Consider the following 27749-nt stretch of genomic DNA (forward strand, 5'->3'; position numbering starts at 1 on the left):
AATAATAGCATGCCCGGCAGTAAGGCAGTCGTCACCGTCAGTGGCACCCATCCAACCCGCGCCGCGCCGCGCCGCTCACCGGGCCGACGTCCGAGGGTCGAGCTGCACCTGAGGAGAGGGGAAGGGAGGAGGGGCGCTGGCGCCGGGCCGTCGGGGCTGACGGCGGCGACAGCGATATACCATCAGTCGACCCCGGGAGAGTCCTGAGACCGGTCTGGTGGGTTCAAACCGGATCGAGGACCGACACACCTCCGCGGCCGGCCAATAGGCGCCCACCGCCGGTAGGCAGGCTCGCCGGCCCGGTGGGGACGGGTGCCGGGTACCGATGCCGGGCCCGATAGCCGTCCGTGGCGCGGGCAGACGCCCGTCACCATTGCTAATCGAGGCGGTTGGTATGAAGGCTGCTTACCTAGGCGGAGGGGAGGGCGGAGGGAGGGAGCGATGGTGATGATGGATGGCGCTTTCTACATGCATACATGCTTTGCTTTTATGTGCGCAGTACAATGTATTAAATTACGCAAGCGCTAGACAGCGGCACCTGCTGACGATCGGAGAGAGCTGAAGACTGTTCACACTATCCTCTCAGAACAAATTTTGAATGTGCCCATCTGAAGCATCATCATAATCATTATTGCGACAAAACACACCAAAATCTGAGAGTTGTGTGCACGCCCGCAAACAGCATACTCTTGCATGTTGATTTCAAACGTTTAAAACTGTTGAAAGCTCATGAACAAACGTTGGCCCCAGATGAACAAACAGACAAACAACGCTGCAAAATAAGTGCCTGGAGTCCATAGAAATACTGGAGTCAGTGTATCGAGGCGAAGCACGGCGTACCCGGCTCCCCGGCGGACCGGTCTGTAATCTTTGGTCACAGCTGGTCGGAGAAACCGGTCCCGGCACACAGCCGTCCCTGAGGTCGGGCGGACGACCGAGCGGGCCCGCGGGCCGACACCCGGCCCCGGCGACCCGGTGGTGGAACCATGAAAGTAGGTGAACAGGGGCACAGGGACTGGACCGATGGAGGATCAACATGACAACCTAACAGTAAGGGATTCGAATAAAGACTCGTGACAGGAATTTGCAAATTTCAAACGTCTGAAAAACTGCATGGTAAACGTCTAAGACTTGTACTTCTAGAGTTTGGTCACTTTGTGAGTTTTTTATTGCAACCTCTCTGAAAACACACCAATCATCGCATAATTTAGCCGGCTTAAGCAGTGTACGTGAATGAAAACGGAATTCAGTCTGCAAACAGCTGAAATTGATTGCACCATAGTCGTGCACGCTCCGGCCAACAGCCCTTCAAAACTACCGAATTGAGGGCACCCAGTTGTATATGAACGGTGCATTTCGACACAAGGTGGATTGAAGAGTCATTGGTACGTTACTGAATCATGCGGTCATGAAAAGAATTTGGTAGCTACTAGCCAGCCAGCCAAGGCCAAGTCAAGGCAGCAATTACATCAGGGACAGCAGCAAGGCAGCGACTAGAGGGGCGGCATCTGTCGGAGAGCCAGCGCAAGCCGTCTACCGCTAGATGTCAGTAAAGAGAGCCAATGCACTTGGGTGGAAGGCAGTTGACTTGAGCAGATAGCGGGGTAAAGCACCCATCAGAGCCTCTCACCTCAACACAGGCTGTGCAGTGTGAGTAGGTAGGCGAGGAAAGGATCAGTCGTCGCATCGGACGCAGCGGCGACAGTCACAGGCCGCGTTCTCTCGTGCGAACGTCCTGAAAACGTTGCCGTCTGGTTAGTCGGTGAGCTAGGATATGGTCCAATCGTAGGCAGTTATTCAGGTAGGTAACAGTAAAAAATATGAGAACCGTGAACATTGTTAGCAGTTTATGATGGAATATTTGCGTCGTATGTTAAAAAATGAAGCATATGCAGGAATCAGCAGCTTGATTTTAAAATGAACACTTTGCGGTTGGGATGCAGCGTAGAAAAGTTTGGATATGCGCCAAGCAGCTCGGAGTGAAGGCACGAGAATATCAATGCATCACCATCCGAGCACAACACTTCGCTAAAAGTCGGTACTCTGTAGCACTGTCAGCAAAACTATGGTATGATCAAATACAGCATAAATAAAAAAGAGCATATTTGAACAAACCTTTATTGGGTCTAAGATAAAACGTCTTCAAAATACCAAACTCCTATCTTTAGCTGGATCTAAATGGCTTAGTTCTAACCTATACTGAAGAACAATAAATCCGTCGCAACGCACATAGCAACAAGCCGTCATACATTATCACACAACACTTACAAAATCTCATTCGTCGCATACCCAGCACAGATAACCGCCCAATACAGATAACCGTCAACCATCGCTTCATCTCAATCTCCAATCCACTTTCTTACAGCACCTCTCATGCGTGCAGCCCAGATCACCACACGACGTGTCATCACACGAACACACCAGACACATCCTCCAGCCCTCCCCTCCCCACCGTCACCGCTCAGTCCGCCCAGAAGCCGGTCGTGCTCTCTCGTATGGTGGCCGCGTTATCCCTCCTCGAACGGGTCACCGCACTGGCGTCGCCCTTGGCGCGCAGCCGCTCGGCCTGGTGCCGGCGTTTTCGGTGCAGCTCGCGCGCCAGCCGCCGCTGCAGCACCTCTGGCGCGATGGTGGAGGCGGCTGTGCTGCGGCTCCGCTGGCTGGCAGACCGCTGGATGGCCTCGTTCAGCTGGCTGCGCGCGGCCGAGCGCTGCTCCTCGAGCCGGCGCTGTTTGAGTCGCTTCATCTCGCGGCGCCTCGCCGCTGCTGCTACCTCGTCCTCGTCTCCCTCTGAGGAGGCGGTTCCCTCCTCCGCCGAGTCCTCCCCACTCCGACCGCCGCCACCGCTCGAGTCTAGTCCAGAGCCGTCTCCGTCCGAGCCGTCACCCGTGTCCGAGCGCAGCGCCACGCGGGTGGCCGAGTCGAGTGGGAACGCCTGAGGCCGGTCCGGCTGCTCCGAGACCACTCCCGTCGGAGTCTCCTCCTCCAGCGACTCGACGGCGTCCTTGAAACTGTCTTCCTCACTCCCTTCCTCCGAGCCGGCTCTTTTCTGCTCCTCCTCAACTCGGCTGGATTCCTCGTCATCTGACTCCTCTCCCGTCTCCGAGCCGTCCTCTTCCTCGCCCAGCCCGGCCACCGTGTCGAATTCTGCGAACTCTTTGCCGTAGCCGCTGGCTCTGATTTCTGTGTCCAGATCCGCCGTCCGAACCACCTCCGAAAACACAGGGTAGTCGTCGCTCTCAAACCGGAAGCGTCTGGCGAAGAATCTCCTCAGACACTCCACGTCCCGCTGAAACAGGTGTTCGGCGTTCGGGTGTGACGTGCTCACCATTTGTGGGAAGTCGATCAGGATGATGTGCTCTTCATCAGTCACCATCAGGTTGAACTCGTTGAAGTCGCAGTGGATGACGCCGCACTCGGCCAGCCGAATCATCAGCTCCATGCACTCGCCGTAGAGCCGGCGAGGGTCGGAGAGCTCCCTCAGCTCGCACAGCGGCTCGCCGTGTACGATCGACATCAGCACCGCATGCCGATTTTGGTAGATGGGACGCGGCACTGGAAAGCCGCGCTCGTGGAGTGCCTTCATGTAGGAGAACTCTTTCCGTGCCGACAGCGTCGACAGGTACAGCCAGGACATGTGCGAGCGGTTCTTGTGGTAGTCTCGCAGCAATTTCAGCTTACGGAAGGACGTACGCCCGAGACGGTGGAACTTGAGCGCCAGCGCCTCGCCGTGTGTATCGTACGCCGCGTACACGTCCGATTCCTTTCCGGTGCCGATCTGATTACCGAAACCGTCAATGACGTTCTCAGCGACCATGCTGTGCAGTGCGAGGAAGTCATACCCACTGACTGTCAGCCTCAGACCGTCATAGCGCCTGCCGCGCTCATACGCCAGCAGTTTTGTGTTCTGTAGCTGTCTGATAACCTTCTGAGCGCCACCTGAGCGCAGGTTCGCCAGTGAGCAGGCCAGGGGAGTTGACACCAGCTCATGGTTTCGCATGCCCATTTCCACACCCTGCAGGACGCGAAAGTCCTCCTTGGACATGTAGCGCAGGATGCCCACGTCTAGACGACCCATTGTGAACGGGTGGGCGGAGACGGACGGACGCAGTCAGATCGTCTGTTGAAATGTTGGAAGTCAGTTAGCAAACAAACACTGAAGGCAGAAATTGCAGAGCAGCCATACAGCTTCAACCCTTGGTGTTATGTTCACAGAGTTGCAACAAAATCCCAAAGTGACTGGCATAACTACTGACAAGGAACACAAAATAATGCAAATATAATTGGAGCGTGTTCAAAATATTAGTCTGATGCCTGGTGAGACTGGGTCTGGGAGTAGCCAGGTAACTGCCAAGTGCCAGGGGTATATAGGGCCTTGGTGCCAGGCACCCAGGCCAGGTAAAAATTTTATTTTTGTTTTGGTTGCATCTTGATTTTGATTTAAAAACAAATTTTAGCGAAAATGGAAAACATTTTGTCATTCCAACTTGAACAAAACGTGGGTAATGTTTCCACTCCACGTAACACGGTTCGATGTAATTCAATCCAAGGCCATATAGGTTCTGTTGAAATGCTTGATTAGATCATGAACGTACAAAAAGGTCAGTTTGGTAGATAAAAATATAAAAATTCACAGCATCCGCAACCCACGTGCGCACTCGAACGTCTCTCACGTCTCTCACGTTGCAGACTGTTTGTATCAAGGATATGAAAATAAATTTCTAAAAACACAGCTACAAAGTTTTTGCAAATTTTTCTTCGCTTCACCCTCACAACTTGTTTCTGATGGGTTTTAGTTTAACCATTTCATATTACCATCATATTCATGTTAAATCTATATATTTTTTAACATAATGGAAAATCCTGTGAAGGATGGGGAGCCTGGGGTACGCTGCGATAGATGTCATGACTGGTTTCATCCCAGCTGCCAAGGGCTTCCCAAAGCTGCAACTAGAGCTCTCGAGAGGTTCCAGGCTCTAGCTTGGCTCTGTGCAAATTGCAAGACAGACCTAAAGAGAGGGAAGGGAAAGTCTCTGTTTTTGCAATCACCGTCCACCGAGAACAGGCTCCGTCAGCTTGAAGAGACTGTTAAGAAAAACTCAGAGTTGTTCCTGGACTCGGTAAAGACCCACGAGAAAGCTATCAAAGACCATGCTTCTCTGCTTGAGAAATCACTGAAATCTATCGAGTCACAGACATCCAAGCAGTCCCAGATGCTTGAAATGACAACCCAACAGCACAAGGTGTCGTACGCTGAGGCAGTCAAGAGCTCTTGCTCTGAGGTAGCCCAGGTAGTGAAAACCCAACTTGCTCAGCTCCCGAAACCCAGCCAACATGACGAGCGCAAAGCCGCAGTCGACCTGTCAAAGGTACTTGACACCCACCTCGACAAAGAAAGAAGGAAATCAAATCTTGTTGTTCACAACCTTCTGGAGCAAGCTGAGGGCTCCTTCCATGAGAGGTCTGAAAAGGACCTATTGCTGTTCTGTGAGATGGTAAAAAACGAGCTGAAGATAAATGTCAGGGCATCCAAGTCATTCAGGGTTGGCAAGGCAGTGCCCGGTAAACCACGGTTGCTGATAGTAACTCTGGATAACCCAGCCTGCAGGCAAGATGTACTCAGGTGTGCTCCTCAGCTGCGACACTCTGTGCAGTACCCCAACATCTACATCACCCCTGACTTGACCCAACAGGAGAGGGAGGCGAACAGGAAGCTTAGAGACGAACTGGCATCAAGACGCAGAGCAGGTGAAGTAAACCTAAGGATTAAGGGGGGTAAGATTGTCTGTCTTGGTCAGCCTGCAAACGAAAAGAGCACAGCTACAGACGAGAGCAGAAAGAATGTTGACACCCCAACCGAGGAGCCTGGCAGCAACGTCTCAAACTCTGTGCCTGCTCAAGCTGCCTCTGTCCCGCCCCAGACAACGAAGGCAGCGCCTGCTGCCCATACCAATGAAGGTCAGAGCACTTCAAGTCTGTCTGATGCAGCAGGGGAGTCTGGCGGCACCCCTCGTTCAGGCACAGCGGGCCACCCCGCCCAACCAGATAACGTGCGCCAAGGCTTTTGACTAAGTCACCCAAAACGGCACAGCATCAAGGGTCTGACAGTCCTGTACACAAATGCGGACCAGCTCACTAACAAACGGGATGACCTTTGTCTACTGATCTGCAATGACGAACCAGATATTATTCTAATCTCCGAAGTGATTCCGAAAGCCCAGAAACATCCCATAGCTCCTGCACTTCTCCACATCCCTGGATATACTATGCACCCCAGCTTCGACCTGTCCACACCCAGACTGGGTGCTAGTGGCAAGAGAGGTGTATGTATCTATACAGCTGACAGACTAAGTGTGTTTGAAGTGTCACTAAATCACTCGACAGTGGAGCATGTTTGGGTGGGCCTGCCACTCACTGGGAGCGATCGTCTTCTGTTGGGATGTGTCTACAGAAGCCCGTCTGGTGCTCCGGAAGAAAGTATGCAGCATCTCCAGGATCTGTTCCAGCAGGTATGCCTGCTGCCATTCTCCCACCTGCTCATTGTTGGAGATTTTAACTTCCCACACATTGACTGGGAATCGGAGACAGCACCAGCACAGCACATTTCACACTCTTTTCTGGACCTGATACACGACTGCCTCCTCTTCCAGCACATTAAGCACCCAACTCGATATCGATTGGGAGAGACCCCATCTGTCCTAGACCTAGTCTTTACCAATGAGGAGGGCATGGTTACAAACCTCCAGTACCAGCCTGCGCTGGGAAGTAGTGATCACCTGGTCATCCGGTTCACCCTTTCCTGTTACACAGATACTGTCACTTCGCTCCCCCAGTGTCACACTGTCACTGATTACGAACAACTATCTGCTGTGCTAGGCTCCCGTAACTGGTCGGAGCTAAATAGCATGAACCTGGACGACGCATATGCAACCTTCAAGGCATGGTTGTCCGAGGCTATGGCACAGGCTTCCACAAGGAAAAAGATGCGGCCCAGGAAAAACATTTATATGGACCGCAGAGCTATGCAGCTGCGAAAGAAAAAGAAGTCACTCTGGTGTGAATATCAACGCACGCTAGACCCACTGGACCATGCCAGGTTCACACGCTGCAGGAATGAGTTAAGAAAGCTCACAAGGGATCTGCGGAAGAAGTATGAATCCAATCTGGCTGGTAAACTGAAGGAAAATCCCAAATCTTTCTGGAGATATGCCAGCACAAGACTCCGCACTAAGAACAAAATTGAAGACCTGGTCAACGAATATGGAACATTAACCTCCTGCAACCAAGAAAAGGCTGATGTTCTTGGAAAGTATTTCAGCAGCATCTTCACCCACGAAGCCAACGAACCAGTGCCCGAACTAGACCTCCGATGGGATGGACCTGTTCTCGACGACATCGACGTTACAGCGCAGATAGTGGAGGGAAAACTGACATCCCTCAGGACAAGCAGCTCACCAGGACCCGACGCCATACAACCCAGAGTCCTCCGCACTTCAGCAAGGACCCTCGCGACGCCTCTGAGCACGCTTTACAGAAAGTCTCTGGATGCTGGAACACTCCCCCCAGAATGGAAGACCGGAGAGATCACGCCGATCTTCAAGAAAGGCGATCGTCAAAACCCCTCAAGCTACCGACCTATTACTCTCACGGCCATCCCCGTCAAAGTTCTTGAGTCGATTGTCCGAGACGCCCTCCTCCAGCACATGAGCACAAACGGGCTGCTAAACAGCGCTCAGCACGGGTTCCTCCCCAAGAGATCCTGCGCCACCCAGCTGATGGAAGCGATTGAGGAATGGAGCTCTGCTCTAGAAAATGATGAAGCGATTGACATCATCTACCTGGACTTCGCCAAGGCCTTTGATTCCGTGCCACACAAACGCCTGATTCGCAAGCTGTATGCTTATGGCATCAGGGGAACCCTTCTCAACTGGATCGCGGCTTTTCTGGTCGATCGCCGACAGAGGGTCGTGGTCCAGGGAAGTAAGTCCCCTTGGGCACCGGTGACGAGCGGAATTCCACAGGGATCGGTCCTCGGACCTGTACTCTTCACTATCTTTGTCAACGACTTGCCCTCAGAAGTGTCCGGCTCGGTTAAGCTATTCGCCGACGACACGAAGCTCTACCGCCACGTGCCTGGGCCCAGCTCAAGCCTCCAAAGGGACATCGACGCACTTGTCCGCTGGTCTGAAAAATGGCTACTTCCCTTCAATGCCCAGAAATGTAAGGCGATGCACCTCGGCCACCGAAACCCAGGCTTCTTGTACACCCTGAGTGGTATCCCGATTCAAACTACAGAGGAAGAGAAGGACCTCGGCATCGTCATAGACTCCCAGCTCAACTTCCACAAGCAGGCCGCCACAGCCATCGCGAAGGCTTCCCAGATACTGGCCGTTTTGAGGCGCTCATTCGCCAACATTAATGAGTTCACACTGCCTCTGTTATACAAGACGATTGTTCGCCCTCTCCTGGAATACGGAAACACGATCTGGGGTCCCTTCCAAAAGGTTGATCAGAAGAAGCTTGAACGTGTGCAACGGCGTGCAACAAGGATGGTCCCCACGATCAAATGCCTTCCGTACACCGAACGACTCCGTCGACTAGGATTGCCATCCTTATACTACCGGAGACGCAGAGGTGACATGGTGACGGTTTACCAACTGTTACACGGTGGTCTGGCAATATCACCTGAAGTCTTCCTGACACGGAGCGACTCGGACCGCACCAGGGGCCACGGGTGGAAACTCAAGAAGCCCAGGGCATCGAAACTCGTGCGCAGAAACGCATTCAGCATTAGAGTTATCAACGACTGGAACTCTCTACCAAACGCAGTGGTATCAGCCCAGTCCGTGAACCAGTTCAAGGCCCAACTGGACAAACACTGGCGCGACTCGATGTTTGACGTCCCAAACCCCTAAGAGCCCAGCCTGTATCCCGTTACGAGCTCGATGTGAGCGGGTTCCCCAGGCCTAGTGGCCTTTTATCCCGATCACCGCAAAGGAAAGGAAGGAAAGGAATAATGGATCATTTCAGTCTATTCAACTGTTAAACAATGCGTTTTAAAATACAAACTTCCCAATGCACCGACACAGCAGTTTAGGCGGTTTGGTGCTTCTTCTTTTGTCACAGATCCTCTTGTAAACGTGTTTTCGGTGCATTGGTGAATTTTGTAAATTGAATTGGTGGGCCCCGGAATTTCACGCCGGGGGTGAGGTTTTTATTTTTTTGATGAACGTCAAGTGTACTTGTAATCTTCAATGAAATTGAATGAAAGTGCTGATTTCGGCTAGTTTCGCAACATTTGTTCCTCTATTTTTATTTCAAGTTTGAGTTTGAGTTATAATAACGGGATCAGGATAGCAATTCAGCATTTCTGATTTCAGCAGGGATTCACAGCATTTCAATTTCTTAAAAAGTTATTTAGGTATGTCTCTTGCTCCAGTTCAAACTATTCTGCCCTTACTTCCTAGTTCTATTGCCATCGTTTTGAATTGTATCAAACATTTCATGCCATGATGCCTAGCCGAGAAGTGTATTGATACCTATGACTGTAAATGTATGCTAATCTGACCTTTTGATTTTTTGCACCTACCTTTTTCAGACAAAGATGGCAACACTGAAGTATGCTGTGGGTCTGGCACCGTCGGACCCAGACAGCCAGCCGGTGATGATTCTGGGCCAGATCCGTCACCTGGCTCGAGTCAGCTGGGACACCATCAAGGTCAAATTGGAGCCTCAGGTTTCAGAGGCAGTAAGTATCATGCAGTTTAATTTCATTTCCTGTTTCCATAACATTTTTTTTTCTGTCAGCTACAGCTGAGTGAAATATTGTACATGTGGCTGAATTGTTACATGAATTGTGATGGACAATGCTAGTTTTGAAAAATGATCTATGATCATAGATCTGAGTGTAGGATCTTTCATCTTGTGGATCTCTGAACAAACTGAAGGCTAGGTTCCAGGTACAGATATTCCAAAAAATATCTGTACGCTCAATCATGTCGATGACCCGAACTCCACCGCCAAAACTTCAAATGAGAACACGATCATCACTACAAGTGGATAACGCGCCACCATCGCCGCCGGGCGCGGGACGCCGTGAGGAAAACACGGAAGCGGGAAAACGTGGTGCTTCGACAAATGAAAGTGGAAGTGCAGGTAATGGTAGAGTGATCGGGCTGCAAAAAGGTGACAAGACCCCGGGCAAGGCCGGGGAGGCCCAGAGGGATTCAGGTGAGACAAATGACCCCATTTCTAACACAACCGCAACTAACCGCGAGGAGGCAAAAGGAAAAGAAGTAGGTAAACTGAATGCCAGTGTCTACACTCCATTTGGTAGCATGACGAGCATTAGCCGCTCTTCAAGCGACACAAGCGAGTCAACCAATGAATCTGCTACATGCCAGGGTGGCCCCGGAAAAGCCTTGTGCGGAATGCAGGTGTTGGATGGGGATAAAGCTGTCCAGTGCGACTGGTGTGAATCCTGGTATCACATCAAGTGCCAGGCTATTCCGAGGAAGGCCCACGATGCCCTTGTGAATTACAAATGTTTGCCATGGCTTTGCGATGCATGCAAAAAGCAGGGGCCTGGAACGGGGAACAGGACCGATCCCACTCAGTCACCAATCGGTAAGGCAGACGCACTGCAAAAACTAGAAACAAAAGTCCAACAGATGGCTGACTCAGTGCGCGAGCACATGAAGGTCATCGTTCAGTCCATCAAAGAACAGGAGAAAACTACCATGGATCACTCACACCTTCTTGAAAGAGTCTGTAAAGAGCAAAATGCCCAGAGGGAGTCTTACGCTGACATCGTTCGTGGAACATGCGAGAAGGTGGTGAAGGATGTGGGTGCAAAAATTGACATCCTTCCAACCCAGCCCAAGACTGACCACAATGGTCTATCTGAAACCACCAATGCTATGTCACGAGTGTTCGACAGCTTTATGGACAAAGAGAGAAGAAAACTAAATGTAGTGGTACATAACCTGCCAGAACAGGAAGGGGAGACGCTGTCTGAGAGAATGGAAAAAGACCTTCACCTCTTCAAAGAAGTAATCAAAGAAGGCATGAGCCTAGTCATCAGGCCAACTAAGGCATTCAGAGCTGGCAAAAGGAGTGACGAAAGGCCCCGGCTTCTCATTGTTTCTCTAGACAGCATTGATGCAAAAGCAGAGGTACTGAGGATGGCTCCACAACTCAGACACCTCTCAACATGGAAGAGGATCTATGTCACCCCTGATCTCTCAAAGAAAGACAGGGAAGAAGGAAAACGGCTCAGGGAGGAGTTGGCTGCTCGTAAGCTGGCAGGGGAGGAGCACCTGACTATCAGGAAGGGGAAGATAGTGAGGATGAACAACAATGAGGCTACTCATTCTCACCCAAACTCTTCGACTCACCCAGCACCCAACCCCAACCCCAGCTCAAGCACTTTGAAACAGGCTGACAGACCTGCGAACGCCCAGCCTAACCGAACAGAGTCAGCACGGCCACATGCTGACAGCAACCAAAATTGACTATATGGGTCGGGTATTAGTGATCAAGCAAAGCAAATCAAAGTCATTTATACAAATGCCGATCAGTTAATCAACAAGAGGGACGACCTGTCTATGGTAATTGCACAGAATGAGCCTGATGTCATTCTCATCACAGAAGTTGTTCCTAAGGCCCAGATTCTTCCTATTCACCCTGCTCTACTGGCCCTCCCCAAGTACAACATTTATGTAAATGTGGACCTGTCAAGACCCAATCTCGGGGCGAGTGGACAACGAGTTGTGTGCATATATGTAAAGGAGCACCTGCCATCTCATGAAGTAACTCTTCAAACGAACCCACCCACATCCATGGAGCAGATATGGATTATGATCGACCTTCGCAATGGGGACAAACTCTTGATTGGGTGTATTTACCTGAGTCCGTCCGGAGACAGACATCTGGGCATAACTGAGCTGGATAGAAGTCTGTCACTGGCTGGAAATTTGAGTCCTTCTCACATTCTGGTAGTCGGAGACTTCAACGTTCCACAGATTGACTGGGCGTCCTATTTCTCAGACGAGCCCCCTGGACATCATTCTCATGCACTGCTCTCATGTGTGCAAGACCATTTTCTTACCCAGCATGTCACTGCACCAACAAGGTATCGTTTAGGTCAAATCCCAAGTATGCTTGACCTCATCTTCACCAACGAGGAAGGGATGGTACAGGACTTGCAGCACTCACCAGGTCTTGGCCTCAGTGACCATGTCATTCTGGAGTTCAGTCTGAAATGTTACACTAGGGAAGGGATCCCAATCGGTCCCCATCTGAACTACAACAGAGCCAACTACAATCTACTGAGGAGTGTGCTCCAAGATGTGGACTGGACTGTGATGCATGATAGCAACGTGCATCGCGCCTACCACTATTTTGTGAGCTCCCTCAGAGAGGCAGTTGCTCGCACAGTGCCGGTGACGCACCACAGACCTAACAAGAACCTGTACATTGATAACCGAGCGCAGAGGCTCAGGCGTGAGAAAAGCCTGCTTTGGAATATGTATGCTCACACCAGGGACCCTATGGACTACGCCAGGTACTGCCGATGCAGGAACAGACTGAGAAAGCTTACCAGAGAGCTGAGACGTACCTTTGAGTTCAGACTGTCAAAAGAGCTAAAGGACAACCCAAAGGCCTTCTGGAAATACTCCAACTCGAGACTCAAAACCAAGGTTGGCATTGACGCCTTGAGAGATGAGAACGGATTGGTAATCAGAGATGACGTCACAAAGGCTAGCATCCTGAACAAGTACTTTTCTTCGGTATTTACCAACGAGGATGCCTCTGTTATACCATCTCTTGCTCCACCTGGCCAGTCACTGAACCTTCGCGACCTGACGGTCACGGCCGACATGGTTAAACACAAGTTGATGCGACTCAAGAGCTCTAGCTCCCCAGGGCCAGACAGAATCCACCCTAGGGTCTTGATCGAGGCGGCTGCTCAGCTGGCGGTCCCACTATCCATCATCTACAACAAGTCCATTCAGTCTGGCTGTCTTCCAGACGACTGGAAGCTTGGCACCGTAGTACCTATTCTGAAGAAGGGGGACAGGCTGGACCCAGGCAATTATCGCCCAGTGAGCTTGACTGCAATTCCTTGCAAGGTACTTGAATCCCTGATCCGAGATCATCTCATGACTCACCTGGAAGAAGCCAACCTCCTATCGAACCACCAGCACGGCTTCAGACCACAGCGATCCTGCATGACCCAGCTTCTTGAAGTGCTGGATGAGTGGACCAAGTGCATAGAAAATGGCGAACCAGTTGATGCGGTGTATCTCGACTTCAGAAAGGCTTTTGACTCTGTGCCACGCCTGAGACTCCTGAATAAACTCGAGGGATACGGTATCACAGGAAGGTTAAAGGGCTGGATTGCCTCCTTCCTATCGGACCGGCGTCAACAGGTGGTGATCAGAGGACACTGCTCGCCTTGGGTGCCTGTGACCAGTGGGGTTCCTCAAGGGTCAGTCCTCGGGCCAATGCTGTTCATCATATTTATCAATGCTTACCCGAATCCGTGCAGAGCTCCATCAAGGTCTTTGCAGATGATACCAAAATCTTCGGAACACCATCGTCCACTGGAACAAGCTCAATCCAGCGAGACATTGAAGAAGTGGCCAAGTGGTCGGAGAAGTGGCAACTGCCGTTCAATGAATCAAAGTGCAAGGTCCTTCATCTCGGCCCTAGGAATCCTAGGCACTCATACACCATGAATGGTCTCCAGCTGAATACGGTTGAAGTAGAGAAGGACCTGGGGGTTCAGCTGGATTCTGACCTGAAGTTTCGTAAGCAGGCCGCGTCTGCAGCTGCAAAGGGCAACCAAATGCTCGCACTGATAAAAAGATCGTTCATTTGCATTGATGCGACTACCCTGCCGATTCTCTTCAAAACGCTGGTACGACCCCATCTAGAATATGGGAACCTCATCTGGGGGCCCTTCAACCGAGCTGATCAGAGGCTGATTGAACGAGTGCAGCGGAGAGCAACCAAACTGGTCCGTGAGCTAAGACACTTGCCCTACCAGGAACGCCTCCGGCGACTCAAGCTCCCATCACTATATCACCGAAGACGGAGAGGAGACGTAATCGCCATCTTCCAGATTTTGACGGGTGGAGTCAACGTTCGGCCGGACCAGTTTTTCGAGCGGGCAGTCTCATCTGTCACCAGAGGACATGCTCTGAAGCTGCTGAAGCCTCAAGCTGCTTCAAGACCCAGGAGACACACTCTGTCGGTCCGCGCCATCAACGACTGGAATGCGCTTCCTGCCTCTGTGGTCCTCTCTACGTCTGTCAATATCTTCAAAGCCCGTCTCGACTCTCACTGGGGTGATGCATCCTTTGACATCCCAGCCCAAGATTCATGACTGTCTCTAGTAAGGAGCTCGATGAGATCAGATCCCTACAGGCCTTATAGGCCTCAAAATTCTGTATTGGTAAGGTAAGGTAAGGTAAGGTAGGTTCTCTATTTCCATAGAATACCACATGGAAAAAATGGTAATCATGTGGATCAAAGTATCTGGTTGTAAGTAAAGGGTCTTGTAGGATCCATTCCATGTGGACTTCACACCACTCAACCTCTTGAATGATGACCCTAGGCTCCTTTTATGACATTAAGGGCTACATTATTATGAAGTGTGATCACATTAAATGTCTCAGACAGGTCCATTAAAGAAAAAATGACATTAATGTCTTGAACAAAAGTCATATGTATGAGGATTTAATAGAAATGTATCCAGAACCTTCAGTGAAAATAATCTTCAAATTTAATATCCAAGCAGATATGTCATGAAAATATCAGAAATAAATGTGTAATCCCAGCTCACTTTTCTCAGCTCAAAGCACATCTCAAATAGACATGATTTTTTGTCACAGAGAATCTGCAAAGTAAACAGGTACCTATGTATTTAAGATAATCACAAAAATACAGGCTGGTCAAGTGCCCATACCACTTAGAAAGGTTTTAAGTAGAATCTAACTGTTGCATTATGTTGATGTGGTCAGTGGTGAGTTTTGTGTTGTGTAAAGTATAGCGCAGCTGTTGTGCTGTAGCATGGTGAGGAGCAGTTTGGAATTGGTCCATATTGTTACATTATTTGTCTTGAGGCCTGTGAACATGCTGAAGAGCTAAAATGGTTCACTGGGACTGTTCCATAGGTATTGGTTTAGAATTTTTTCTAGAGCCTCAATCATGAATGAAGAAGTGCTAATTGGTATCCATAGGACAGTGTTGTATGTCATTTCCCCATCGTGTGTCATTGTTACCTGATATCTTGTTATTTGGGATGAACTGCTACTTTAAAGCCATCTTAATTGTGCAGCTGACTTCTGGCATGCAGTGGGAGTTTTTTCCTTCCACATTGAGTGCTGGTGCATGTTTGTAAAGGCTGGATGAGAACTACTTTGGTCTCACACTTGGTAATGTTCATCATTCATCAACTCTTTTTATGACCCACAGTCTCTATAATGCTGATCTTTGTTTTACCAGTCAGAGTCTGCATCACTTTCTTTTCGCATAATTTTCCACCCTTCCCGCATCTCTAACTCCCCCTTTTCACTCTGACAGGTATGGCAGCGAGCCGTCTCGGAGCTCTTCCCGTCGCCCACGGACTCTCTGCACCTGTACCTGAACCAGGCCACGCTGGCCGCTCTGCCTGGCAAGTGTTCGCGCCACAACACGCCGTCTCGCGCGCACAGCGTCACACGACTGGTGCGCTCGCTGCTGACTGGCGCTGACCAGACTGTCGTGGTGAGTGGAGTGGACAGTGTTGTACCCACGGTCTGTAGTCGTACGGCACACGGGTGTGACTGAATTGAGAGTGGAAGGGTGCGGATGGCTTTGAAGTTGCAAGTTGAGGGTGAATCAGATGTGTAGACATGATAATTGCTAGACGAAAGTGCTAAGTGCCAAATGGCCGAATGTCTTGGTGCTGGCTGAGGATGTGATTGAGATTGTTTCGTTCGATTGAGGACGTGTAGTGTGACTCTTTCTGGATCGGTGAGTGCTGTTTATCGTTTTTTGCTTGTACTTTCATTTTGCTAAAGATGCAATGTTAAGTTAGAAAAAGGTGGGCAGCGCATTCTCCTGAATGAGAATGACCGAGTATTATTCTAGTGTTTGGATATCCGTTCGCAAACGTTTCTTGATTTGCTCGCCATCTACAAATCACCGTGCTTACAAAAGTGTGATTATATCGAACCAGTCGTTCTTTCATGAACGTTATCCTCCGTCCCAGCACCTCTGACCCCCTCCCCCCTCTCCGCTCCCCCAGCTGGTTTGTGAGCGTGCTGACATGCTGGCCACGGGGTGCGCGGTGGCGCGCGCGCTGCCGCTGTTCACGCGCAAGTCGGGGCCGCAGCCAGAGCCGACCATCACCGTCGAGGTGTTGGTGGTGGATGGGGAGCAGGCTTCTGCAGAGGAGGTGAGGATGGATGGGGGCTGGAATGGATGATAGGTCGTTGAGGCACGTGAAAAATGAGGCAGTCCCTAATAGCTAGAATGGTTAAGTCTGGAGGTCTTACGGGACGCATCAACTACCAAGTGGGATATTCTAGGCTGCTTGATCGCCAAGTTTAACCCTCGCATGTGTGCGGCGTTTGCCAGCTTCTAATGTGGTAGGGGGGGGGGGTCGGTTGGACCTCCCCCCTTGCCGATTGGCCCCTGATCGAGCTAGAGCTTCGCAGAAAAAACGAGCGTGTTGCCCGTGACGAGAGGAAGCCGATGATACCCAATTTTAAGGTCCTAGGTCATTGGGTGACCTTCCAGGTCAGGTCAATGACCCAAAGTCGGGAAAATCGGGACCTGTTAGAAAGTCGTAAAGTGTGGCTGCTAAGGGGTTTTCGGGGTGCTGATCACGAATATCGTGTTAGTTTTGATCACAGATGATGTCTTGAAGCATTTAGACCAGGTCGGGTCAGGTCAGGTCAGGTCAACCAGTAGGCGTCGTGACGGGTATTCGTAGTACGTGTCAACCGCCTCTGACAGCTTCGTAACATGTTACGAAGTCACCAAAACTACTTCGTAAATGTTCAAATGGTTGCTAAATTCGAATTCAGCTCCAAAAACTAGCCTAGAAACATGTAAAACTCGAAAAAGTGAACCGAGGTCACCCGAGGTCACCAAAGGTCAATGACCTGACCTGACCTTCAGGTGACCTTGACACACACTGGAGTAACATCAAATCACATGTTTGAACGTTTGAAACCACGAAAAGCTTGCAAACACGCGGCTAGTGCGAGCCGACATACGCGAAATCGCGATTCCGGCCAAACATGGTCTCGGAAAAGAGGTCACAGGTCAAAGGTCATTTGGGTCAGGGTCATGAAATTTTCAGGGTAGGTGTAAAATTGATCAATGCGAGGGTACTGAAAGTTTCGTCGCGATCGGCCGCTTTTTACGCGAGTTATTCGCGAAAAACCATGGGGGGGGGTCCATCCGACCCCCCCCCCCTACACATGCGAGGGTTAACCCTCGCCGGCCGAGGGGGGGGGGCGGGTGCCGCCCCCCCCCCATAGGGTTTTTTCGCGATAGCTCCAAACACGCTGGCGATAGAGAGCTGAAACTTGGCATACCTGACCTTTGATCCAAGCCGCATCTTTTGACACCAACCGCATTTTTGGGTCAGGTCAGGTCACTGACCTATGACGTCATAAGTGAACCTCTGCACGGTCTTCAGATGTCGCAACTTCGCAACGCCCTCACTGCCAGAGGAGATGTCACAGGGAAATGAAACTTGCAGGATCTAGTATCCATTATGAGTCCCACAACTTGTATACCTCGGATTTTTCCTAAAGGTCATATGAGGTCAGGTCATTTTCGTGACCTAACCATTATAAGTCAATGGGGAAAAATGAAAACTGCTATTCTGGCGCCGGGGACGATCTCCAACTATCTCAAGCACACAGAATCGTGATTTGATGCACTCCTTGCAAGGTTAGATGAGTCACTTTTGCAATGTTGACCTTGCGTGACGTCATTTATGACGTCATCAAGGTCATATTAGTTTTTCGTCAATAACTCTTGATCAAATTGAGCTAGCGAGTCGGGAAAGCCACCAATGGACTCAGGAAGACCTGCCGAATCGAATGATATGCGACATGACCTCTTTCGAACAATTTCGTGACCTGGGGGTGCTGACCTGACCTTGACCTGAGGTCAACACCCCAAGTTGACCTGACCCGGACAAAAAGTATATCATTCGACGCGCCTGAGCGAGACGAACACGATGCTGCCAAAATCGGCGCTCTGCGGCCGTTTTTTGCGAAGTTATTCACCAAAAACTGAACCGTACCCTGGGGCACTTGACCTGACCTCAGAGGTCACCGGTTGACCTAGGACCTTAAAATCGGGTACCAATCTCTGCGTCTCGTAACGGCGCACACGCTCGTTTTTTTCCGCGACGCGCTAGCTCCACCAGGGGCGAAACGGCGAGGGGGGGGGGGTCGTACCCCCCGCCCCCTTCGGCCGGCGCGTATGTAGAAAACCAATAGGTCCGGCGAGGGTTAAGTGTTAGACGTCTAGAAGTTCATGTTCAAGAAAGGGCCGACTTCCAATCCATAAGATCTGGTATGTTTCCACACGCTGTGAATTTGATCTAGTTGCGATGCCGTTCCTCCCGCTGTGTGGAGCCAGTACAGTCTCGGGATTTTAGAGCATCGCACAGCACCTGACGTCGGATGTCTTCACCCGGCTGGAGTGTTGGTACTCCAGTCGGTTCTGCACATCCGCACAACCGGCCTCTTCATGCCAACATCTAACCGTCCATGTGCGCCGACATTGACTGTCTGGGCACTGAGATTGTTTAGCTAACACAGGGCTCCCAGTGTCATCTGCCTCACCCTCTGCGTCTGAGTAGGATCAACGTATTTAGCCCGCCACTCGCAGTATTCGCCTCACCCCTGTCTGACTGCTTCTCTGTGTATTTCTGCCTGAACAGGTTCAGCTAATGCAGGACGCCGCCCGCGGTATTACCCCTGTCTGACTGCTTCTCTGTGTATTTCTGCCTGAGCAGGTTCAGCTAATGCAGGACGCCGCCCGCGGTATCCGCCTCACTGCCGTCTAACGGTCCCCGTTTGTCCCCCGTGTGAGCAGGTTCAACTGATGCAGGACGCCGCCCGCGGTATCCGCCTCACTGCCAGGCTGGTTGACACGCCCGCCAACGAGATGCACACAGATGCCTTTGTCGAGGTTAGTTAGTCACTTAAACCCGATTGTGTTTATCGGTTGGCATGTGTTCACGGCTTTAGTGGGAGGAAATATAGCGTTTGTGCTCTAATCTCGAACTCAGTACTAGTCGCCGAGACTGAGCGTGGCTTCAGCCTGGCTGAAAGTCTGGCGTTCTTACTGGATAGGTCGGATAGCAAACGAGTGGTTAGATACATACAGATTACAGATAACATGCATGAGTACCTGAAGTACGTACATCTGTTCAGTCAAGAGGCTGCGAGATTGTCAGTCAAGTGGTCCTTGTGAGGCATAGCAACACTGCAGCTGACTCGGCCTGGAGCCCTAGCATGACATCCTGACCTGACATGTTGATCTGTGTGACCCGACCTGACCTGACCGTCACTGTGTGCACACAGGAAGTGAAGAAGGTAGGCGAGGAGCTGGGCGTCTCCCTCACGCTAATCCGCGGCGAAGACCTGAAGGCGCGGGGGTTCGGCGGCATCTATGGAGTCGGTAAGGACGGCAGTCATGGGTCCGCGGGAGTACCATGTCGCTTTGTGACAGTCTGTGATGATTCAGCTTGTTTATGCTCATAGACGTGTAGGTAATTTATGGACAGTGGACACCCTTGAATAAACTGGCACCGGGCTGGCGTAAGTTCAATCAATGCTGGATTGTCTCACGTTTCTCTCCTAAATAAGCCCACTTGCTACAACTACTGGCAGCATATGACTCACCAATTTTGCACTGCATTCGTCCTGCCCAACCACTGACGATTGACACCCCCCCCCCCCTGTTTCTCACAGGCAAGGCTGCCGTACACCCGCCAGCGCTGGCAATTCTCAGTCACACCCCTGCCGGAGCCACGCAGAGTATCGCCTGGGTCGGCAAGGGCATCGTGTACGACACGGGCGGCCTCTCAATGAAGACCAAAACCACCATGCCCGGTATGAAGCGGGACCTGGGCGGAGCAGCTGCCATTCTCGGTGCCTTCCTGGTCACTGTTAAGGCCGGGTTCACACAGAACCTGCACGCTGTGTTCTGCCTGGCCGAGAACGCGGTAGGGCCGATCGCCACGAAACCGGACGATATACACACGTTATACTCGGGAAGGTGAGTTTTGAGGTATGGGAGTGTTATGAAGTGAATTTTATGTGGTGTTTGGGGTTCGGGCAGGTGCTAATAGTGTTCTTTGCTTAGCAAACACCCTGCTGAACTGTGGAATGCGTGTAAAATGGATGTGATGGTTTTTCTCACTGTTTTCGAATGTTGCAAGCTACCTCTTATATAAAAAGTTGTCCATTGCGTTTTTGTTAAGTCCGTTCTCACTTTCTCGTCTGTGTACTTGATTTGTTCCGTCCTATATTATATTCTAGAATTCTTGTTTGTCTCCTTTTCCGACGCTGTTTGTGAAATTTGTTGCTGAATCTCCATCGGTGCCATTTCAGGACGGTAGAGATTAACAACACGGACGCGGAGGGCAGGCTGGTCCTAGGTAAGCAACAAAAACAGGTTATCAGGACTTCGACAATATACACCAATTATTACCTTCCCACATGTCGAAAGAGCCGTCCGAACTGGTAAAACTGTGGTATTGACTTGTAAAAAGCCCGCATTGCAGTTTTAGATATTTTCGTTTGTTGCGGCACACTGCACTTTCCTATCGTTGTCGTGCATATTTTTAGTATTTTTTCTTCTTCTAGCAGCTGCTGTCTCCCGCCGTCTTTTAGCTGCTTTCGTTCAAGCATGGACATTGGACAATATAGCTGTGGGCACCTTCTTGGTCGCCGGGGATCCGTATGTCGTCTGTACTGTACGTAATATCGCTGTCTCCTTTTTCAGCCGACGGCGTCGCGTATGCCAACAAAGACCTCAAGTGTACAACGATTCTGGATATGGCCACCCTCACCGGGGCTCAGGTAAGCAAGAGTGTTCTAGTGCCTGGCTGGGTATAGGTGGAGCTCAATGATCAACCCATGCCTAGCGCAGATGGCTTGCAGCTGAAGTAATTGATCCCTTTTATATATTTATCGTATTTATACAGAAGGTATCATGTTTTCTCTATTTTCACCTTCTGGTGCCAATAGCTGGTGCAGCACGCCGTACGACCGCTCTAAATAAAATCTCGTCGTCACATCAGCTCATCTCAACTCGACTCGTTTATTTTACCATGCTTATCATAATTCCCTTATCTCCCCCAATTCGTAACTAACCCCCTGCGCCGTCTTCCCTCCCGTGCAGGGCACCGCCACGGGCAAGTACCACGGCGCTCTGCTGACTAACGAGGACACGTGGGAGGTTCTGGGCGCGGCGGCCGGCCGCGCCTCGGGAGACCTGCTCTTCCCTGTGCCGTACACGCCCGAGCTGCACTTCAGCGAGTTTGCGTCCAGCGTGGCCGATATGAAAAACTCGGCGGCGGTGAGTCACGGATGGTGGAGAAGGGCAGGATATGAGAGAGCAGAGACTGGGAGGGAGGTCGTGGGTAGGGTGGATTAGGAACCATTGAGGATGAAGACAAGACGAGGAGACGGTTTGGGCCTGGTGATCAGTTTGGTTTCTTCTATCATACAGACAGTGTTGTTATCTCACATCATTCATCAAGCCCTCGGGCTACAGAAGCCTTTTACATTCTGATGCATCATTTTCTCGACAATCTTGTCACGAATACGTAAGGTTCACTAATTTTTCTCGTGTGTTGTTTTGCACTGTGCATAGACCTCTGTATACATGGACTGGACACAGAAAATCCGGCCATGACCACAACGGCCCTAAAAGTAAATGCTTATAACTCGAGAGTCAGTTCACCTACGACATCCATTTTTTCACCGCCGCATAGCCCCATTCATTGAAAATGATGGGGATCATCCGCCGAACCGATGCGGTGTAACGGGGGAGCACCAGCACGTGGCGCGTGAGAGATGTTTATGAAAATGGTGTGACAGTATCTCGGGAACGGCTTGACCGAATGAGTCCAGATTTGGCACTCAGCTAGGTATAACACACCTGCCAATAACACATGTCCCCATTTTGAGGTGCCGATGCACGTGCGCACGTGCACACCCCTTTTTTGTATCTCAGAAACTACTCGTCCGATTTCGCTCAAATATTGTATACAGGCAACAGCCTAACAACCATTGCTGGCTCACACCTCAAGCAAGGGGTGCGACTGCACGTGAGCACGTGCACACCCCTTGTTCATATCTTGGAAACTAGCCGCCCGATTTAGCTGAAATTTTGCATATACCCAAGTGTCTTATAACCATTGCTGGTATTTGTCTCAATGTTGAGGTGCCGCTGCACGTGCGCACGTGCGCACCCTTCCATTATATCTCGGAAATAAACAGTCCCATTTCGTTGAAACTTTGAATACAACCATGGTCCCCACAACTACCGCAAATTCACACCTGAATAGTTGATATCATAACTAAAAATAACAACAAACGACTTAAAACTGTTGATCGTGTAATCCAACAGATTATGATCGTTGTAGTTGTATGCGGATAAATATCCGGTAGTTGGTGGCATTTGAGCTAATTTCCTATGCTGTTGTATTCTAGGATACTTGTTCTCAAAAACAGTATAACGTTAAATCGGTTTTATTGCTCTGAAAGGGGATAAAAGTGCAACGCTCATGACGGACCGTCTTAAATAAATTCGTCTTAATGACGGCGACGGAAAAGAGCACATGACTTTCTGTAAAGTATCATTAGCATTATTCCCAGACCTACGTGTTTTGTCATAAAATAGGCATAAAGCAAGGCATAAAGTTGGAATTGTATATTTAAGTTTCGCTTTTAAGTGTTTCATATTGAGGACTTATCAAGTTTCGGTTGAATAATTGGTGTCGGTGTGCATACAAACTGATACGTTATTAAATGTCACAAGTAGAAGGTTATTTGTTGAACAATTGTTCGTTTTTTAGCTGCATTTTGGAGAAGACCATTTACCTACAAGAGCCCACAGGAAGAGCAAGCAAACGTTCCTGATTGACGCATCGTTACATCTATACACTGTGGTTCCATCCACCCTTAGCCAGATCCTTCCAAGCGGCCCAAGTGTAGCGCCTGACGACTGACGGCAGCACAATACAGCTGCAATGGGCCCCAGCCCACTGTGGACTCGCCGACAACGAGAGGGCGGACGCCCTGGCCAAGGAAGCGGCCGGGCTGTCCCAGCAGATGACCCCGGTTGACGTCCGCACCCTCACGCAGGTCGTTGCGCGGTCCACCAAGAAGAGGTGGCAGGCGGACTGGCCAGCTGGCTGGTATCGCACCGTCATGGGGGACCACGACCCACGACATCCAATGCGGCCTTGGCCACCGGCTACATGGCCCACAAGGGTGGCGTGTATCGGCTAAACGCTACCGCGTGTACTTTTCTGTCATCATTTTGACGAACACCCAGACCGCACAAGGGACACTGCATGATGATCCAGTTTAGCAACCAAGAGCTCAGTAGCCGTCAGCGCGGAATGGAATGCCATCCCGCTCCATCCTTCTTCCCATTTTCATCCTACCGCCATTGGTGGTGGAAGACTATGACATGCACCAGCACTTATCCGCGGACATCTAACAGCTCTGTGTAAGCCATTACATTGTTGGGCATAGCCACTGTTGGGCTCTTGCTATTATTACAGCGGATTTCAAGGAACCTTTTCGAGAAGTGCAATAAGTGCTCGACCATTGGCGGGTCGGTGAGCCGTGTGACGCGGGAAAGCATATACTCTCTAGCACATCTTTTTCGAGTGCCCTGTCTTCATGGTGACTGATTGGGGAAAAACGGCACCTCTTCCACCCGAACAAGTACCCAACAGCTCTTCCCGGGATTGGGCGGTTCAACAGTGAGCCAGTTTTCTCGAAAAAAAATCGCACAGCTAATTGATAAAGCGTCCGCGAGTGAATCCTGCATTGTTGTTAGCTCTGTTGTTTGCTTTGCTGTTTGTCATGTGAAAATGCTACATCGTGCAGCTAACCGATGAGTGGGTACCTACTGGTTGATGAGCTGGATTTTTTTTCGGTGCTGAAGAACTATCAGCTATGTATAACTAAGTGGGCTCAGTCTGATCTGCAATACATATATTTTACAATGCATGTGCTTTTACTGCCAATTAACTTCATCGTTATACAGAAGTTCAGTCCCGTTCGAAAGCAAATTTCTAGGATACCAAGTGTATAAGTCGCTAGTGGTTAAGCTATGGAGTACATTGCTGCGTAGAAGATCTCAGCAGAACGGAACTGCTAGTTTCCGAGCTACCAATTAGGGTTGCGCGCGTGGCGCGTGCGCACGTGCAGCGGCACTTCGAGCTTGTGACGAGAATCAGAAACAGTTAGCTTTGCTCTTGGGGAGGCATAGACAAAATTCCAGCTTAATCGGACGGATACTTTCCAAGATATAAGCAAGGGGTGTGTACGTGCGCACGTGCAGCCGCACCTGATAATGCAGAAGTTCAGTCCAGTTGGGAAATAAGTTTCTAAGATCCGCAAATGTATAAGTCGCCAGTGGTTATGGAGTACATTGCTGCGTAGAAGATCTCAGCAAAACAAAACGGAACCGCTAGTTTCCGAGCCACGAATTGGGGTGCGCGCGTGGCGCGTGCGCACGTGCAGCGGCAATTCAAGCTTGCGATGAGTATCAGGAACGTTTAGCTTGGCTCTTAGGAGGCAGATACAAAGTTTCAGCTAAATCGGGCGGCTAGTTTCCAAGATATGAACAAGGGGTGTGCACGTGCGCACGTGCAGTCGCACCCCTTGCTTGAGGTGTGAACCAGCAATGGTTGTTAGGCTGTTGCCGTATACAAAATTTGAGCGAAATCGGACGAGTAGTTTCTGAGATACAAAAAAGGGGTGTGCACGTGCGCACGTGCATCGGCACCTCAAAATTGGGACATGCGTTATTGGCAGGTGTGTAATACCTAGCTGTGTGCCAAATCTGGATTCATTCGGTCAAGCCGTTCCCGAGATACTGTCACGCCATTTTCACAAACATCTCTCACGCGCCACGTGCTGGTGCTCCCCCGTTACACCGCATCGGTTCGGCGGATGATCCCCATCATTTTCAATGAATGGGGCTATGCGGCGGTGAAAAAATGGATGTCGTAGGTGAACTGACTCTCGAGTTATAAGCATTTACTTTTAGGGCCGCTGTGGTCATGGCCGGATTTTCTGTGTCCAGTCCATGTATACAGAGGTCTATGCACTGTGATAACGGCAGTATGTCAACACGTTATTCACCCGGTTCCCGACGGGGCTGTGTGTGTAGCGGTTTCCGCACGTCTCCCTCTCCCCGCATTGGTTCACCCTCCCCTCCCTCTCTACCCGACAGGACCGCAGTAACGCGCTGGTCTCGTGCGCCGGCCTCTTCATCGCCGCCAACCTCGGCTTCGACTTCCCCGGCTCGTGGATCCATGTGGACATGGCATCGCCCGTCCACTCGGTAGGTGGCGCCGCGGTCGGTGTGTGGTGTATCCTGTTGTGGATGTGGAGGGGCTGATCAGATTGGGTTAGAATGCCAAGCTATGATGTGATTGTTTTCATGTTGCTGTAATGTCAGACGAATTGTCTCATGCTACACTAGCTGGATTCCAGCTGGATTTGAAGTCGACTGAAGTAATAAAACTGTTGTTGTGCTGTGTCTGTCCATCGCTTCAAGCTTGCTCGATATATGCTCGAAGTTTCTGGTTCACGCTTCCATCATAACTCGATAAGTTTCAGCATATTGTGTCCTCGTCCGTCCGCGGCGACTAGATGCCAGCATCGGCGTGATCCTTTGCGCTCCTCCTCTGACAGTGGTTTAGTGCTCCTTTGACCCCCGATATGCCTCATCGCAGGGTGACCGAGCCACCGGCTACGGCGTAGCGCTGCTGTGTGTACTGTTCGGGGCCCACTCGTCCCACCGCCTACTGCAGGCGGTGGCGCCGCCGCTGCCGCCGCCCGCCGGCCACACGGACGGCACCAACTCCAGCAAGAAGATGCGCCTCGAACAGAGGCGGCCATAAGGGCGCCGGGGAGGTGAGAGCCTCCGCTCGGGACGTGTGTGCCTGCTGGGGTCGGTGTCGGCCCCCTGGGGAGGGTGACGGAGGGGGTCGGTTGTGCCTGTCTGTGCCGGGCGGCGCGCGGATCCCGCCGCGGCTAGTTTTATTTACCATAGTCTCGTCTGGATGGCAGCCGCGGGCGCTGCGCGCGCCGCTCCTACTCGTCGTGTGATTAACAGAGCCGTGTTCCTGTACGGGGCGGCGGCCGCCGTCTTCCGCGCACATCGCTGCCGCTGTGATGCCGCGTCCAGGTCACCCTCGTTTGTACCTCAGTTCAACGTTCGCTCACTCACGTACAAAAGCAGTTATTAGTCAGGTCTGCCGCGGTGCGCCACAAGTGACGCGCCGCGCCGCGCACTGTCTCGGCTGCCAGGAGAGCCGGCTCTCGGCTGAGATAGAAATACCCCGCTGATTAAAACTGGCCGCGCAGGGGTGATTATTTTTTGCTTCATTCCGTGGGAAACGGCATGTGACGAGTTCGTGCTGAGAACTGCTGGCCCGGAGTTCAGGAGTTCCCCGCACGCAGGACCCATGCCCCGTGCCCCACACGACCTGGATCGGAATACCTCTCGCGTTGTGTTTGTGTTAATCTCTGCACGAATTATTGTTGCTAGTTTTCCGGTAATTGAGAGGCAGTTTTTCGCTCGACTCCGCCTCTCTGACGAATGATCAATGTTTAATCAGGCTCGTCTGCGCGTGCAGTGCCGCCGCCGCGGGTCAAATCGTACCGACAGCCCGCCGCAGCTGCCGACCCCGTGTACTCTGCGTGTCACAATCAATACACGTATATGGTTATCGCTAACGAAAGTGCGTGATTGGGTAATTTGCTGGGCGGTGGAAAAGAGGGGTGATTTTTTCATAAATGGGTGTGGTAGTAGCCTCCTGGCCCTTTGAGCTCTTTAGCTGAGATCACCGTGGGCTAGCAAAGCTGAGTCAAGCTGAGTAAAGTTAGCATTTTTTTTTTTCGTTCGAGTGCAAGCGTATGATGTATGCCCTTACAACCGTCACTCTGTTTTACTCGGAACTGAATTCGTCACATGTCTGTCCATTTTGAATTTATTTGAAGACATCGATGTTTGCATAAATACCCGAACAATGTAACAGGACGGATACATACACGCGTCTTGCCGATTGCTGCAAAATTAAAGCTTCAGATAACTTATTCAAGTTGAGTTATTTTCGTACCATCTATAGGCACGACTGTTTGTTCAGTTTGACCTGTGTATGAGCAAGATTCGTACCGCAGACGCGAGTGACGGTCATGGTGAAATATTGAAAAGCACGTATGCTCACAAAAGACGTGTAAAAAACGCGCGTTTCACTTTCTAATATTGATATGTTTTGGGTTTCCAATGAAGATGGCGTCCAGTCTTGGTGTTTGATGTTTTGAATAGGAACGGTCAGAGTTCTATCTTCGCCTGACGTCTTCTGTGCCGTTACAGCATAGGTGTCCAAAGATGGATGCTAGTGAATTTTTAAGCTATGGAAGTGTTAATTTCAGCCGTATCCACCGACATGGACTCGTCAA

General features: G+C 50.8%; 3 protein-coding genes across 18 annotated transcripts in view; 1 reads left to right on the plus strand and 2 right to left on the minus strand.

Annotated features, from left to right (window-relative positions):
* LOC122390337 (CTD small phosphatase-like protein 2-B) overlaps window positions 1-4682 on the minus strand; it is a 20399-nt gene extending 15717 nt beyond the window's left edge. The window contains exons 1-2 of the mRNA XM_043383165.1: window positions 4651-4682; window positions 1631-1735 (exon numbers count right to left, since the gene is read on the minus strand). The gene's annotated coding sequence lies outside the window, so the exon portion shown is untranslated. The remainder of the gene's footprint in view (window positions 1-1630; window positions 1736-4650) is intronic.
* Window positions 2103-8911, minus strand: LOC122390333 (serine/threonine-protein kinase rio2-like). Of its 8 annotated transcripts, none has more exons than XM_043383148.1 (2): window positions 8686-8911; window positions 2103-4120 (listed from the first exon to the last, which is right to left on the minus strand). In XM_043383148.1, exon 2 carries the CDS (start codon window positions 4076-4078, stop codon window positions 2462-2464), a length of 1617 nt encoding a protein of 538 aa, XP_043239083.1. In that variant the 5' UTR covers window positions 4079-4120; window positions 8686-8911; the 3' UTR covers window positions 2103-2461. The 8 variants fall into 8 exon arrangements, with proteins under 8 accessions (XP_043239083.1, XP_043239089.1, XP_043239088.1 ...); XM_043383154.1 differs by lacking the exon at window positions 8686-8911 and adding an exon at window positions 7014-7025; XM_043383153.1 differs by lacking the exon at window positions 8686-8911 and adding an exon at window positions 6777-6795.
* On the plus strand, window positions 4903-27023 carry LOC122390335 (probable aminopeptidase NPEPL1). 9 transcript variants are annotated; one of them, XM_043383161.1, is made up of 12 exons: window positions 4903-4966; window positions 9599-9748; window positions 15592-15774; window positions 16298-16447; window positions 19117-19212; window positions 19608-19704; window positions 19998-20304; window positions 20640-20686; window positions 21034-21110; window positions 21433-21609; window positions 25513-25623; window positions 26018-27023. In XM_043383161.1, the coding sequence occupies exons 2-12, from the start codon at window positions 9605-9607 to the stop codon at window positions 26183-26185; spliced, it is 1557 nt and encodes a 518-aa protein (XP_043239096.1). In that variant the 5' UTR covers window positions 4903-4966; window positions 9599-9604; the 3' UTR covers window positions 26186-27023. The 9 variants fall into 9 exon arrangements, with proteins under 9 accessions (XP_043239096.1, XP_043239094.1, XP_043239097.1 ...); XM_043383159.1 differs by having other exon boundaries at window positions 4953-5120; XM_043383162.1 differs by lacking the exon at window positions 4903-4966 and adding an exon at window positions 8659-8670.
* The last annotated feature ends 726 nt before the right edge of the window (window positions 27024-27749 follow it).

The sequence above is a fragment of the Amphibalanus amphitrite genome, unplaced genomic scaffold (genome assembly GCF_019059575.1).
Source record: "Amphibalanus amphitrite isolate SeventyFive unplaced genomic scaffold, NRLGWU_Aamphi_draft 000392F_arrow, whole genome shotgun sequence".
In the NCBI taxonomy this organism is placed as follows: domain Eukaryota; kingdom Metazoa; phylum Arthropoda; class Thecostraca; order Balanomorpha; family Balanidae; genus Amphibalanus; species Amphibalanus amphitrite.

Coding starts and splice junctions, on each gene's coding strand:
- LOC122390333 (XM_043383148.1), bottom strand. CDS start 4,078: ATGGGTCGTCTAGACGTGGGCATCCTGCGCTACATGTCCAAGGAGGAC.
- LOC122390335 (XM_043383161.1), top strand. CDS start 9,605: ATGGCAACACTGAAGTATGCTGTGGGTCTGGCACCGTCGGACCCAGAC. Junction 19,213..19,607: donor ACACAGATGCCTTTGTCGAG/GTTAGTTAGTCA, acceptor GTGTGCACACAG/GAAGTGAAGAAGGTAGGCGA. Junction 25,624..26,017: donor TGGCATCGCCCGTCCACTCG/GTAGGTGGCGCC, acceptor GCCTCATCGCAG/GGTGACCGAGCCACCGGCTA.